The sequence below is a fragment of the Cucurbita pepo genome, chromosome 4 (assembly GCF_057944985.1).
Source record: "Cucurbita pepo subsp. pepo isolate OVF chromosome 4, ASM5794498v1, whole genome shotgun sequence".
Classification (NCBI taxonomy): Eukaryota; Viridiplantae; Streptophyta; class Magnoliopsida; order Cucurbitales; family Cucurbitaceae; genus Cucurbita; species Cucurbita pepo.
Window position 1 is genome coordinate 1,593,551 of NC_141801.1, and position 14,361 is coordinate 1,607,911.

General features: G+C 35.3%; 3 protein-coding genes across 8 annotated transcripts; 1 reads left to right on the top strand and 2 right to left on the bottom strand.

Moving 5' to 3' along the window:
* Positions 1 to 2,064: 2,064 nt before the first annotated feature.
* On the bottom strand, positions 2,065 to 5,950 carry LOC111792519 (uncharacterized). 5 transcript variants are annotated; one of them, XM_087123099.1, is made up of 7 exons: positions 5,809 to 5,950; positions 5,150 to 5,213; positions 4,957 to 5,054; positions 4,736 to 4,878; positions 4,575 to 4,656; positions 4,279 to 4,401; positions 2,065 to 2,322 (listed from the first exon to the last, which is right to left on the bottom strand). In XM_087123099.1, the coding sequence occupies exons 2-6, from the start codon at positions 5,184 to 5,186 to the stop codon at positions 4,288 to 4,290; spliced, it is 474 nt and encodes a 157-aa protein (XP_086979225.1). In that variant the 5' UTR covers positions 5,187 to 5,213; positions 5,809 to 5,950; the 3' UTR covers positions 2,065 to 2,322; positions 4,279 to 4,287. The 5 variants fall into 5 exon arrangements, with proteins under 5 accessions (XP_086979225.1, XP_086979224.1, XP_086979226.1 ...); XM_087123098.1 differs by lacking the exon at positions 2,065 to 2,322 and adding an exon at positions 2,434 to 3,733; XM_087123100.1 differs by lacking the exon at positions 2,065 to 2,322 and adding an exon at positions 5,293 to 5,363 and having other exon boundaries at positions 3,971 to 4,401; positions 5,809 to 5,866.
* A 1,139-nt stretch (positions 5,951 to 7,089) lies between these two features.
* LOC111792442 (putative 26S proteasome non-ATPase regulatory subunit 3) lies at positions 7,090 to 10,480 on the top strand. The gene is made up of 9 exons (XM_023673905.2): positions 7,090 to 7,124; positions 7,300 to 7,383; positions 7,472 to 7,662; positions 7,827 to 7,955; positions 8,041 to 8,177; positions 8,327 to 8,381; positions 8,463 to 8,573; positions 9,252 to 9,491; positions 9,675 to 10,480. Exons 2-9 carry the CDS (start codon positions 7,311 to 7,313, stop codon positions 10,200 to 10,202), a joined length of 1,464 nt encoding a protein of 487 aa, XP_023529673.1. The 5' UTR covers positions 7,090 to 7,124; positions 7,300 to 7,310; the 3' UTR covers positions 10,203 to 10,480.
* An 826-nt stretch (positions 10,481 to 11,306) lies between these two features.
* Positions 11,307 to 14,344, bottom strand: LOC111792527 (SNARE-like superfamily protein). Of its 2 annotated transcripts, none has more exons than XM_023674045.2 (5): positions 14,197 to 14,344; positions 13,997 to 14,093; positions 13,734 to 13,812; positions 13,513 to 13,594; positions 11,307 to 11,646 (listed from the first exon to the last, which is right to left on the bottom strand). In XM_023674045.2, exons 1-5 carry the CDS (start codon positions 14,227 to 14,229, stop codon positions 11,506 to 11,508), a joined length of 432 nt encoding a protein of 143 aa, XP_023529813.1. In that variant the 5' UTR covers positions 14,230 to 14,344; the 3' UTR covers positions 11,307 to 11,505. The 2 variants fall into 2 exon arrangements, with proteins under 2 accessions (XP_023529813.1, XP_086979435.1); XM_087123309.1 differs by having other exon boundaries at positions 13,501 to 13,594.
* Between the last annotated feature and the right edge of the window lie 17 nt (positions 14,345 to 14,361).

Below are 14,361 nucleotides of genomic sequence, written 5' to 3' on the forward strand. Positions count from 1 at the left end.
ATATTTTCATTTCCTATGACGTTTTTTAAATTTAATTCGAAAAAAACGTGAGAGAATATAAACCAACCACAAAAGTGGGTCAATGAATCTTGCACGAATAATTAAAGGACCTGTAACAATACCATATGGTTAAAATATTTATCATTTTCTTACCCCACAAATATACATTAAAGTTTTATAGCTAGAGGTACGAATTAAATTTTCAAGGTATCATATTGTTTGGTATACCAAATATTGAAGACTTTTATTTTATAATGTTCCCCGACTCTCCGCAAGAAAAATAAAAACGTTTTGTTCGTGAATTAATATGTTATATGGATAAAAAATAATTGATTTATTCGAGCGAGAAATTCTCGAATTTATTTATTTTAAATATTTGGGTTTCGAGCTTTCTTATTTTATTTTATTTGAAAATTCTTTTAAATATTTAAAATAATTAAACTATTTAAATTTTCAATCGGCCCTTAATTTTAAAAAAATTACAATAAATTTTTAAACTTTTAATTTTGATTTTGAGTGGAATAAAAATAAAAAAAAATAATTAAAAATGTTAAGACACTATCGAACATATATTTATTATTATTTTAAATATAAATTAAGAATATATTAATCACAGATAAAGTTTTAAAAAAAAAATAGATATTTTTTATAAAAAAATAAAAAAAATTGAGGACGTTTTTAATTATTTTAAAAATTAAAAATTAAATAAATAAAATGTTTGAAAAATGTGTCATTTTTAAAATTATTAATTTATTTTCCCATAATATATTAAATTAAATACAGTCAAATATGAAAAAGACATGAACAATGTGAGGCAGAAATAAGAACACATCGAAGGTTTAATTTATTTTTTAATTAAGAAAATAACGATTTATATTGAAATTTTCGTATATAATACCCATCTTTAATTTTAAAATAATATATTTATTTATTTAAAATTGTTTTTAATAATTAATAAATAAGACCAAAAGATATTAATAATACTAGACAAATGATATTATAATATTTTCGATAGAACCATTTATGTAATATCTATATTTAAATTTAAAATATGACAAAAAAATATTAATATTTTCAATAATTATTGAACTACATTAAAAATATTTTCAGTAATTATTAAATAAGACTGAAAAAAATAATAATAATGAGTCAAATGATGAACACATTAAACAGTCCACACACATACATCAACTTAAAATATATATTTTCTATTAAAAAAAGCTTATAATATATATTTAAGTAGTGATTTATAATGATATACGATATATGGTATCTTATTTTATTTATTATACTATAAAGTTTTTCAAGTGGAATCCAAAAAATATTTTTAAAAAATTATATTGAATTAAATAATATATTAAAAAAAAGAATAAAATAATTGCTATAATTTAATTTAGAATATATTTTATTAAAAAATAGGGGGGAATTTTTGAATTTACAATATTTAGAATGAGATACTTTAATAAATAATTAAAATTTTGATTTAGTATTTATTTTTCGAATATATTATCTTCCAATAGCGTCTATATATATCGAAGTTTAGTTTCGTTTTAAAGATTTGTCAAACATATTCCAATTATTTTTTTAGAATTTGAATCTTTAATCTCTGGGTTAAGATTGATAGGAACAACGACCTTCTATAATGATATGATATTGTTTACTTTGAACATAATCTCGAGTGATTTTGCTTTTGGTTTCTCAAAAAAATCTCATACTAATGAAGACCGCGTCTCTTACTTATATACCTATGATATTCCCCTTAGTTAGGTAACGTACCAATTATATTTAGGTCACAAAGTTTAACTAGTTCATATGTTATAATCTCGAACCTATTGTTGTCGGGAGAAAAATACATCATGAGGGAGGTGGCATCTACGCATACATTTGAAGAGAGTAAAATATTTGGAGGCAAAGTCAAATGGTCGTATTTGTTTAATTGGCCTCATTACTTGGAAGAGAAGATGCGTACAAGTATTCAAAGTTGAAACTTGGCGTCTTCCATCTCTCTCTCATGCAATTTTCATGATCGTGTTTTAATTTAAACCATATGTATCATATGTGATATTAACGTTTAAAAGTTTGAATAACTATTATGTAATACAAAGGACGATTTAAGGGTTTTTGACACAAATATGATATGAGCTAAGAAACATCATAATCGAAGAGTAGTCAAACATAGGATGAATGTTTATAGCCTCCACTAGAACATGCGTGGATCGTGTAGGTTAGTTGTGATGTATCTTTCATTGCTTGGTCATTGATGAGCTTTGACCACAAGTCTAGGTATGTAGAGAATCTTCGTGTTGGTCGTGTACAATGTATCTTAGTTCAATCATATGGATAGAAATAAATATCTTTTACTCATTTGAAAAGTCTATACAAAAGATAAATCAATTGTTATTTTGAGGCAGATATGATCGTTCGTGTTTAAATTGATATATTACAGTAAGCTAAGTATGTATCAATAATAGATGATTGTGATTGTATCAAACAATAACATGGCCAAATTGGAGGAATCCTTGTAATCACTTGTATGGTCATTTTGTGGAGTAAAATTTTTTGTTTCAACAAAAAGAAGTTTGATTGTGTAGCCACAATACAGTTCCTGGAGAGAACATATTGAATAATAATAGCACTTGTAATGGCGATACATTGCAAAACAGTAACTTCTAGGTCCATTGGAATGGAAAGACTTCAAGGTCATTTTAGATCTACTTTAACAAATCTGGTCAGGTAACGGTTCTAGGATATGTTCAAGTGTGTGAGATCTTATATCGGTTGAGAAGAAGAACAAAGCATTATTCATAAGGGTGTGTAAGCCTCTTCCGGTTAAAAACTTTGAAGGGAAGCTTGAAAAGGAAAAAAAATCTAAAGAGGACAATATCTGCTAGCGGTAGGCTTGGGCCATTACAAATGAAATTAAAGCCAGACATTAGGCGATGTGCCGGCAAGGAGACTGATCTATAGGGGGTGGACACGAGGTGGTGTACCAGCCAAGATGCTGGGTGCCAAATGGGGGTGGATTGTGAGATCCCATATCGGTTGGGGAAGAGAACGAAGCATTCTTTATAAGAGTGTGGAAACTTCTTCCTAGTAGATGCATTTTAAAAACCTTGAGGGGAAGAAAGGGAAAATCCAAAGAGGACAATATCACGGTATCAGAGCCAGACATCAGGCGATGTGCCAGCGAGGAGACTGAGTCCCAAAGGGAGGTGGACACAAGGTGGTGTACCAGCAAGGATGCTGGGCCGTGAAGGGCGGTGGATTGTGAGATCCCATATCAGTTGGGGAGGAGAACGAAACATTCTTTATAAGGGTGTGAAAACCTCTTTTTAATAGACGCATTTTAAAAACCTTGAAGGGAAGTCCGAAACGGAAAACCCAAAGATGACAATATCTACTAGTGATAAGCTTAGGCCGTTATAAAGTGTCATGTGGTTCTCGACTACGAAATACAATTTAGTTGGGTCCTGTCTCATTTACAACTGAGAGTAAGAAGGCATACTCATACTCAGATTGGAGTATGTGATGGGTATTTAGAAGTGTGTTTTTCTGAAGGTTGGAGATCACGGGGAAGAGATGCAGGGTGTCTATTGGTGAGCTCGATGGAAGTTGAAGACGTAGCAGGAGTTCAGATAGTGTGAATTCGACATCCCTACGCTACGTGTTCCCTGTGGCCCATACTCCTTGGAAAGAAAACTGTAGCACTGATGAACGAAAAGGGCGAGATGACCTAGTTTCAATAAAACACCCTTCTAGTTTAGGAGTCTTCAAGAAACTCAACAGGGGAAGAAAAGGGAAGGGGATGACAAATTATGTCTTTTATTACACGGAAGTGTATGGCAATCACTTTGGACAGTCCAAATTTTATGTATGGGGACGGTCGTAATTGTATTCAAATGCGAGAATCATGGAAGACAATATTCTCTATACTTTCCTTACGGCATGATTTCATAGACACGCTAGTATAAACTGTTGAGGATTATTGGGAGTGAGTCCCACTTTGGCTAACTTAGGGAATGATCATGGGTTTATAAGTGAGTGAGGAATACTATCTCCATTGGTATGAGGCCTTTTGGGGAAGCCCAAAGCAAAGCCACGAGAGCTTATGCTCAAAGTGGACAATATCATACCATTGTGGAGAGTCGTGATTCCTAACATAAACATCTCCAACAACATTAATATACACCAAGAACGCTCATTCTCAACCAGCGATTTAAAAACAGCAAAGAAAAGTTTAGCTTCTGAGAGTATTTTGTAACAAGAAGTGAGAAGTACCAGAATTCATTATGAGGTCCTTCTGAGAATGAAAGTTAAAATGTAGCTGAGCACCGAGTCCACTGATGAGAGTGCTACAATCAACAGTGCAACGAGGACAAGAGCAAATGTAGCAGTCTTTAGCTGCACCAACAAGAGAGAAAAAGTGAAAATTTTACGCACTAAATTGGATGAATTAAGAATAAACACCAAAGTTCAGAAAGAATATTCAGTGAATTTCCATCATAACATAAGTATTTCATCATATATGAATCTCCTATAATGCACTATTTAACATACTAATCTCGCCTCCATACCGTGCTTTGGAAGCTAGGCCACTCAATGTACTTCAGTTGACTGGGCTGCTCGGCCAGAAATATGAACAATGATCTCAATCCCCTGTGGTTCAAAACAAAACAATCCTGGACATAATGATCCAAAATTCACAAGGACGGGAGAAAGAGTTGTGAAAGATTACCAAACGGTTTCTTTAATTATACCCAAGAAGAAGGGTTCAGGAGGCAATTCATCATTAAACCTCAGTTGCTGATTATCTCTTCCAGATGCAGCATGGTTAAAGCCCATTCGATCAGCATAGAGATGTCCACTCCTTCTGGAAATCTAAAGTAACAAACCCAGAATTGAAATGAGCAGATTGTAAGAGCAATCAAATTCAAAAGTCTCAAATGATAAAAGTACCCTTGTGGGCAGTCCCTGAAAGATGTTGGCCTTGTTGAATCTGGCTGTGTTGTAACGAACGTGAAATGGTCGATTCGAATGAGGAAGAGAAGCCATTCCTATAGATTTAAGAACAAGAAAATGGGAGAAAGATTAAGCAAGCTCAATGTTTTCACAGTAATGAAGATATATTCCGAGAGAAAAAAGGACTAACCAATATGATTAGCCCCAAGTGCAGAAGCGATCACCATCCTAGAGCAAGAGTTTAATAACGCCCACTGCAACAAGAGAAAAATGCTTACTACTGATCCATTAACAAACTCAATGTGAAACAAACAAACAAACAAACATACTTACATACGAGTAATTACAAGACTTCCCAGTTGCTCAAAACTCAATAAAACAGCTTAATTGTTTCATTGAATAAGCTAAGCTCCAAAGGCATCAAGAACAGCAACCAAATAACAGCAAAATTAAAGACAGCGGAAAAAAAACGCTATAGCAGACACAACCCAAAAGAAAGAATGGAAGATTAGCGAGTACTAGTTCAGCTAGACATTTTAACAAACACAACCAGTGCATTGCAGGGTATCGGAAGAAACTTCAATAACAATCCAAACTAATTCTCTGCCCCGGAATTTTCAATCTTAACATCCTCTCATGATCGAACATTTCTTGCATATTGCACGAAAAACACAACAATTGAAATTTTGAAAGACGAAACTATAGGAGCTTCAACAAGGTCAGCAACCATTGGCGGCAAAGCAACAGAACCTCGACTAAAGGGGATTTAAATAAGCAATGAATCATACATGTAATGTAATCTGAACTCTGAATTCGAATAAGGATGAAGATTCATGAAGAAATGCGCACCTCGAAAATTTCAGGCTTCTCGTAGACTGGCAACTACAATGAGCGCGCCTTTAGAATGAACAATGAAAATGTACGCAGTATAGTTGGGCCTGTTGGAAGACGGGACAAAACGACACCGTCTGTTCAAGTTTAAGTCCCAAAGCGACGTCGTTTTTAGAGTTGTCCACGGGCCTCCCATTCAACGCTCAATTAAAGTTTTGGCCTTTTTTTTTTTTTAATATTAATTTTAAATAATTTTTAACGGATAATTTCTATTTGTTGTAATTATCTAAATTTCAACTATTTTTAAGCTACTTTTTCTTCAAATTTATGGATGAATTAAATATAAGATAAATTTTTTATTACATTTCTAAGTTTAATTTAATTAAATTAAAAATTTATAGGAAAATTTGATATTATTTTTTATTTTTTAAAGGCTAAATTAATAAAAAAAAATACATTTCTTCCACATGTATAAATTAAAAAAAAATCAATAAATACTCTCACTATTAATTTAATTTTGGACAATATTTTTTTAAAAGTCGAAAGATATTAATGAAATTTTTTAAAGTTCAAAGGTATTTTTGAAATACTGTTAAAAGTTCGAGGATATTTTTTAAATGAAGTTCAACATGAATAAGACTAAATCGATACTACTTGACCTTCACCTATCAGTCTCATTGCTTCGCTCCTTCACTCCGGAAGAAAATCGAAGAATTTCTAAGGGAATCCTACCTCTTTCAGACGATAGAATAGGTTCAGGCAATGGAATTGCTTTATCGAGGAAGAACCTTCCTTTCTTTTTCCCGTTGGAATTCATTCAAATGAAATTACTTAATAGAAATCCCAGGATGACCTCCACTCGCCGCTACTACGGGAATCGCTTCCCCGAGGAGGATGCTTGAGGGAAGCCCACCAAAGCAGGATTTCGATTGATCTATGCGTATCTTGTTGGAAGATTCATCCCCATTTTCTCGGATACTCGGGTTCAAATACCCATGGACTCGCTGATTCTTTTTCTTTTTCTGGTATGTAGCTCCGCAAGCTAGGAGCATGTCTTCGGTTCCGGTCATAGAGGTTCAGGGGTACGAGCGAGGTGAAGAAGAATCACTCTCATTCAAGATAATACAAAATATATATATTTATTTATTTATTTATTTATTTATTTATTTATTTATTTTAGGTGTATTATATATTTAGGTAAATTAAAAAGTTTATGAATATTTTTATTAATTAAGCCGTACTTTTAAAACTTTACATATTATAAATAAATTATATATAAAAATCCATAATATTACTTTTCTTCTCACTTTCAGTGGGCTTGTCTTGCTTAGGAGGTAACCTCCTTGTTCTATCTCCGATCGCTTTAGCAACCTCCTTCTTCCATTTCCCATCGCTTCATACAGCAAAATCTCTGGATTTCTTTGCACTGTTGATGATCTAGTTTCTTCCTTTTGTTTCTCCATTACAATTTTTGTCGGCTTAGTTGTGTAGTTCTTGGATTTCATGCAGCATTTGCGAAGATGATGCAAGACGCTGAGATGAAGGAGCTTCCTGCTTCTGTTTCTTCTTCAACTTCTCCTTCAACTTTACAACGTAAGAAATGTTATATGCGTTTTGTTATGGTTTGTTGAAATCCTAGAGGACTTGGTTTTGACATTTGTTAACGATTCCTTTCAATCAGATTTGAAAGAGATTGTGTCGCTCATTGAAGCCGGCGGTTATGCCCGGGAAGTCCGGCGGATTTTTCGAGCTATTCGTCTGACTATGGCGTTAAGGCGGAGATTGAAAGCATCTGTTCTTTTTTCATTCCTGAATTTTGCTCTCCCGCCAGGATCCGACGTACACACGAAGCTATCGTCATTTATTCCGAAGGTAATTCAAAATTTAAAGCATTATGCAATTCCCTATGCTAAACTTGCGTAAAATGCTACATAACTAGATCTCTCTGTCTTTGAGATGGTATGACTACGATCAAATTAGTTTTTGTTTCATGGTGCTAGTGTTCTGAGTGTTAAAAAATTTCAACAATTGCATAGGAGGATGACTGCGAAATGGAAATTGACTCGGCAGAGCCGGCAGCTGTAAAACTCCCCTTACCTGAGATTGAGATATTCTGCTATTTGATTGTGCTAATATTTCTGATTGATCAGAAGAAATATGATGAGGTGATGTTTAATCAAAACTATATAGGTTTGTTCCATTTTTCTTAAACTGTGATCATGACTCCTAAAAGCTTGCTGGAAATTTCAGGCTGTGGCTTGTGCTTCAGCAAGCATTGCCCGACTGAAGAACCTGAATAGGAGAACGGTTGATGTGCTAGCGTCTAGACTCTATTCCTATTACTCACTTAGCTACCAACTCACTGGTAACCTTGCTGAAATAAGAGGGTAGGTTTATAATTTAAGATTTTATTAGAGATATGTTAGTTAATTTTGAATGATTCTGGTAGGAGAAGTGAGGATCAATGTGAAATCAAATGATTTTCTTTGTTATGTATTGATATTAATTTGGTAACATGGACAACTTTGATTGACAGTAATCTCCTAGCCCTGCATCGCACCGCGACCTTACGCCACGACGAATTGGGTCAGGTAGTTTTCTTCGCTTCCTGTCAGTGTACATCACATTGACCATATTATGGTGCCTTATATATTGATAACAATGTCGTGTAGGAAACCCTTCTTAACCTACTGCTTTTCAATTACCTGCACTACAATCTTTATGATCAAGCAGAGAAGTTGAGGTCCAAGGCACCTCGATTTGAAGCTCACTCAAATCAGCAGGCAAGTTTAAGCGCTTTAGTTTTTTGCATTTGTTTTTATTTGTAGTACCTGTGGACCTAAAGAACTTCCCTGAGATGTAGCATTCTTCCTAGTAGAAATGCTTGTAACAGATATTACCTGAATACCTAGCTATCCTTTGAATAGTTTAGACGATGAGTGTCAGATCCCACCTTGATTGGAGAGGGAACGAAACATTCCTTATAAGGGTGTGAAAACCACTCCTTAGTAGACGTATTTTAAAAATTGTGAGGTTGTCGGCGATACGTAAGAGGCCAAAACGGACAATATCGGTGGGCTTGGGTTGTTACAAATGGTATCAGAGACAGACACTGAACGGTGTTCCAATGAGGACGCTGGCCCTCAAAGGGGGTGGATTGTGAGATCACACATTGGTTGGAGAGGGGAATGAACATTCCTTATAAGGGTGTGGAAACGTCTCCCTAGTAGACGCGTTTTAAACCATGAGGCTAACGGCAATACGTAACGGGCTGAAACAGAAAAGATCTGCTAGCGGTGGACTTGAGCTGTTACAAGAAGCTTTGAAATTGCTAATTTGACAAAGCTTTTGAAGTTCAAGAACAATTGCATTTGTTCAGAATGTCTATACTTTGTATTTGTAGTGATGTTTTGCTAAGAATTTTTAGCTATATATCACATAATGATTGATTTCTCATACAGTTCTGTAGGTACCTGTTTTACCTTGGCAAGATCAGGACCATTCAATTGGAATATACAGATGCAAAGGAGTCTCTTCTACAGGCTGCTCGGAAAGCTCCAACTGCAGCTCGTGGTTTTCGAGTGCAATGTAACAAATGGGCTATCATTGTTCGTTTGTTGTTGGGAGAAATCCCTGAGAGGACTGTTTTCACGCAGAAAGGCATGGAGATAGCTCTGAGGCCATACTTTGAACTAACAAATGTAGGTTTTGTTGGTCAAATTTTACACTTTCCTGTTATTTCTTCCATTAAGTTTAAGATTACTTCATTTCCTGATAACAATGTGATGTAGGAAACCCTTCTTAACCTATTATAGTGAACTCCCTTGTGAATAAGTTGAGATAAGGGCTACTGGATTCCAGTCTAAACGATGCTCGTTTTTCAGGCTGTGAGAATTGGTGACTTGGAGCGTTTCAAAACGGTTGCCGAGAAGTTCTCTTGTACTTTCAGCTCAGATCGGACCAACAACTTGATCGTGAGGCTGCGACATAATGTAATTAGAACTGGGATTCACAACATTAGCTTATCATATTCGCGCATTTCTCTGGCTGATGTTGCTAAAAAGTTGAGACTGAACTCTGAAAATCCTATTGCTGATGCCGAGAATATCGTCACCAAGTCCATTCGAGATGGAGCAATCGACGCCACTGTTGATCATGCGAATGGATGGATGGTATCCAAGGAAACTGGAGATATCTACTCTACCAATGAACCTCAAATTGCCTTGAACTCTAGGATTGCATTCTGCCTGAATATGCATAATGATGCAGTTCGTGCTCTCAGGTTTCCATCAAACTCCCAGAAAGAAAAAGAAAGTGCTGAGGAAAGGAGAGAAAGACGGCAGCAGGAGAAAGAACTTGCTAAGAACATAGCTGAAGGAGACGATGACGACTTTTTAACCGATCCGATGTGAAACTCGATACATTTCTCGCCGTCGGTGCCCTAATCAGATACACAGTTTCATCCAGGTATGCTGGCCAGAGAGCTTTTGATGCATTGGCTCAAACTTATCTTACCCTTCCATTTTGTCATGAATCAGATGTGTTTGTAATATGTCTGCAGTTTCATTCACAGAACGTATTTTGAGATATCTTCCTTAGTGCTACTCTTCTAAAGAGTAACGTTAGCTGTTGAATTTCATCTTGTTGAAGACTATGTAGTTGATACTTATGGGAGCCTTTGGTTTGCATTTGTGCAATGTGGATGGTCGCCAGTCGTGTCGACTTTTAAGAATTATAGGGTCGAGGATCTAACCATCAACATTTAATAAGCACAAAATCAAACTTGTGCTTGTATTTGAAATCATGGGTTTTCTAGACTCGTGAACTAGTTACATAAATTCCAAATAGTTACATAAATTCCAAACATAAATATGAACGATCGTCTTAGCATGAAGAAGATTGAAACGTTTTATTACACGTATTTATTATGAGAAATATTTTAGTGTTTTTGTTTGAACCATACAAGACAAGATTCTTGTATACGATTCTTAGAAGGAAATCCCATGCTTGATTCGAACCTAATAAAGAATAGAACTTTTACTTCGTTGCAAGGTTGGCTACATTTTAAAAGTTCCATGTGCTACTTAGTTTTTTTTTTTTTTTTTTTTTACTAAAGAAAAGTTTCTAATTTTGTTGTTAAGGATTATGTAGCAAATTAATTTCAAACATACACAAGCATTTTGTGGCACAAAATTGAAAGCTTTTATTATTAAGAACTATGTGACATACTAATTTCAAATAAATAAAAGTATGTAGTGAATGTCACAAAATGGCATTTACAAGATTTTCTTAAAAGTATATAGACCAAATATATACGATCTTAAATGAGAAATCGTTTAAAACACGAACGAATAGATAAACTAACATATATGAAGAAAACTGCACCTCTAAACACAAATATACATATTTATTAAGAACATAAGCCAATGACCCCTTCAATCTCACCTTTCAATCTTGCATTTTATATGAAGAAAATTGCACCTCAAAACAGAATTCAGTCATGGGAAACGAGCATAAAATGGAAACAGTGAATATCATTGAAAAAAAAGGTTGAATTGTTTGAGAAAAAGCTAGAAAAAGACCACACCTGTTTGTTCCATCTTTCTTAGTACAATTCGGGTCGAATATTTTCAAATAAAATCAATAAAAACCAGAAAGATGAGTAATGAACTATGGCTGTCGATGGCTACAGACAGTGGTTTCCTGGTTGGTCACTCAAATAGCTGAACTGAACCCAAACGACTTGACTATGGTACTCACACTTTCAGCAAAAGTTTTGGAAGTAATTTTCTTACCTGGTACGTGGAATGGGTTTGAAACTGCATCCACGTATGCAGCATGGAATCTCCGGAAGAACTGGACACAAATTTGAAGAATGCGTCAGATGTCATATTAAGAAGCTTCATGTAAGTAACATAATGTGTAAATAAGCAAGGCAGAATCCACAATTTACTAAATCTAGAATTCTTTTTCAAAAAGAAATGGTTTACAATAGACACTATAAGTGAAGTGTAACAACTCAAGCCCACCGCTAGCAGATATTGTTTGCTTTGGTCTGTTACGTATTGTCATCAGCCCCACGATTTTAAAAAGCGTCTACTAGGGAGAGGTTTCCACGCCCTTATATAAAGAATGTTTTGTTCCCCTCTCCAACCAACGTGGGATTCTCAAAATCTACCCCCCTTGGGGCCCAGCGTCCTCGCTGGCACACTGCCCAAGTGTCTGGCTAAAACCATTTAAAAACAGCCCAAGCTCACCGCTAGCAGATACTATCCGCTTTGGCTGTTACGTACCACCATCAATCTCATAGTCTTAAAATGTGTCTGCTAGGGAGAGGTTTCCACACCCTTATAAAGCATGTTTCGTTCTCTTCTCCAACAGAAAGAAGGTCAATCAATTGCGACAACAAAGTGGTATAGCTATTTCTCGAATTTGTATTGACCTGGAATAAAACTGTTGAGCCTAATTATTATGTGTTTACCTATCTCGAACTACAAAGTTAACCAAACTTCATGAACTACGTAAGCTTATATCAACCCACAGACCAAAACAAGGCATACAAAAGCTCAAATTTCTTAAACTCCATCCAAATGCTACACTAGACTTCGTAACTATCAAACTCAGACTTTTCAAATTCAAGAACTAAATCTCCCTACGAAAGCACGAGTTTTCAAAAATACAATCAAGCAACTTGAACTATCAACTGATAGTGCATATGATAAGAGATAATGGGCATTCCTATATTTTGGAGTTCAATAATACGTAGGTAGATATTCGAACCTCTGTCTTTTTTTGTCAGGGATATATGTTTTAGTTTTAACTAGTTGAGTTATGTTCATATTGGTAATAATGGATTCTTATACCAAAACAAAGAATCAAGGATTGCACATTAATCTGATACCATGCTGCTATATTTTGTACCCAGAAGTGTTTTAACACAAAAATTTTAAGGAAGCTTATTTAAGATTTCAATGGACATCAATTCTGGTTTCAGCTGACTTGTGAGGAGAGAATAAATATTTAAAATAGTATGCCTCTCTAGAATGTCATGTACATACAAGTACCTTACTAAAATAGCGACCCTGTGGTCACTTTTATCGTTAAGAGATAGAATCTGAAGACACTGAACATGGTGAATTAGGGTGTGCACCGTTAGCATCTTGACAGAAACTCTTATCTTCATATCTTCTATTACTATGAGGAGTATCTGGAGATTAAGGGCATGTGTTTTTTGAGCATAAGAAGCTAAAATTTGTGGTGTCCTACAGCGACAGAACTTCTTTGGGTCGGTTCACAAGGAAGGAAAGGAACCAACGGATCTTCTAAGATACTGTTAGTTATAGAGGATTTTTTGGGGCTAAAATTTGTGGCTGTCCTTTTGTTATCAATACAAGTTCTTGTTTCTTCGGGTTTCAGCTGGCCATGAAGGAAGTATAAACATTTTTATAGGACTCCTCAACATGAATATATCATGTTCACATCACTTCTAAAACAGCTTCCATGGGAAAGGTTGCTCTATATCATTGAAAGAAAAACTCCACAAGATAACTGAATAATAGGAGGCCCTCATTAAGTGTTTGCAACACTAAAATCTTCACAAATAGAAAACACTCTGAAAATTTTCATCTTCAAAACTCAGATTAACCTAACAGTGAGAGTTCGCAAGTGAAAATTAAAGATCTATACTGCTGTAGACAATTGCAAACTCACAATGGTACTCACATTTCTCACATCGGCATCTCTGACATCCAGATCTGTGGTCACCATAATGAACTTCACTTTGGTATTAGTCAAGTAGCCATACCTGGAAATGATTTCAATCGTACAGATCATTAAAGGTCCACTCCAATTGAAGTAGAAATAAGACTAGTTCTGATCCTACCTATATGAACATGAAACAACTCTCACTAATTTGTAATATCCACAGAAACAATTACACTCACACTTTGTAATTTTCAGTCGGATAAAGAAGACCGAGAAAGGTCTCATTCAAGGTCGGTCCAGATTTTCTCGGATTGTTCACTGGCAGCAAAACCACAAACATAACAGAAGAAAGAATTGAAATCATCACAAAAACAAGTCCAAATCATAAATCCTAGTAGTTGAGTAAAACACCAGGCGCAATTCCTAGATCCAATCGTTCTTCAACTTCGTGAAATATCAAACTCCGAGAAACAAAACACAAAGGTAAGCAAGATAAACATACCTCGCTCATCGACGACATCCAGCGAACAGTGAACGATGTGATGAAGCTTGAGAGCATCATCGGCCTCCGTGAAGCTTTGAATGTAAAGGGGGTTGTTCTGTTAGCTCGGCCGAATTGGAAAACGATCACAAATCTATTTATATAAACATATATGAAATTCCTTTCAGTTCCATAAAATACGGTAATCATGGAGGTCGCACCTGGTGGCCGACGACGGCGACGCAGACGATCATTTTCGGCGGTGACCGGTCGGTTTTCTTCTCCTGGATTGGGCCAAAACTTGGGCAAATGCGAAATTCCGGTTGCGATACCACGAAGAAGCTCGGATCTTTTAAAAGGGGTACAAAAGAAAATTCTCCATTAAG

Bases quoted from the DNA above. Each gene is read 5' to 3' on its own strand.
- LOC111792527 (XM_087123309.1), bottom strand. From the start codon at position 14,229: ATGATCGTCTGCGTCGCCGTCGTCGGCCACCAG. The intron at 14,094-14,196 runs GTGCGACCTCCA...CCGAGCTAACAG, and splicing joins TCGCCGTCGTCGGCCACCAG to AACAACCCCCTTTACATTCA. The intron at 13,813-13,996 runs GTATGTTTATCT...TTTTGCTGCCAG, and splicing joins GGATGTCGTCGATGAGCGAG to TGAACAATCCGAGAAAATCT.
- LOC111792519 (XM_087123099.1), bottom strand. From the start codon at position 5,186: ATGGTGATCGCTTCTGCACTTGGGGCTAATCATATTG. The intron at 5,055-5,149 runs GTTAGTCCTTTT...TTAAATCTATAG, and splicing joins ACTTGGGGCTAATCATATTG to GAATGGCTTCTCTTCCTCAT. The intron at 4,657-4,735 runs GTAATCTTTCAC...TTTGAACCACAG, and splicing joins ATAATTAAAGAAACCGTTTG to GGGATTGAGATCATTGTTCA.
- LOC111792442 (XM_023673905.2), top strand. From the start codon at position 7,311: ATGATGCAAGACGCTGAGATGAAGGAGCTTCCTGCTTCTGTTTCTTCT. The intron at 7,384-7,471 runs GTAAGAAATGTT...CCTTTCAATCAG, and splicing joins TTCTCCTTCAACTTTACAAC to ATTTGAAAGAGATTGTGTCG. The intron at 9,492-9,674 runs GTAGGTTTTGTT...CTCGTTTTTCAG, and splicing joins CATACTTTGAACTAACAAAT to GCTGTGAGAATTGGTGACTT.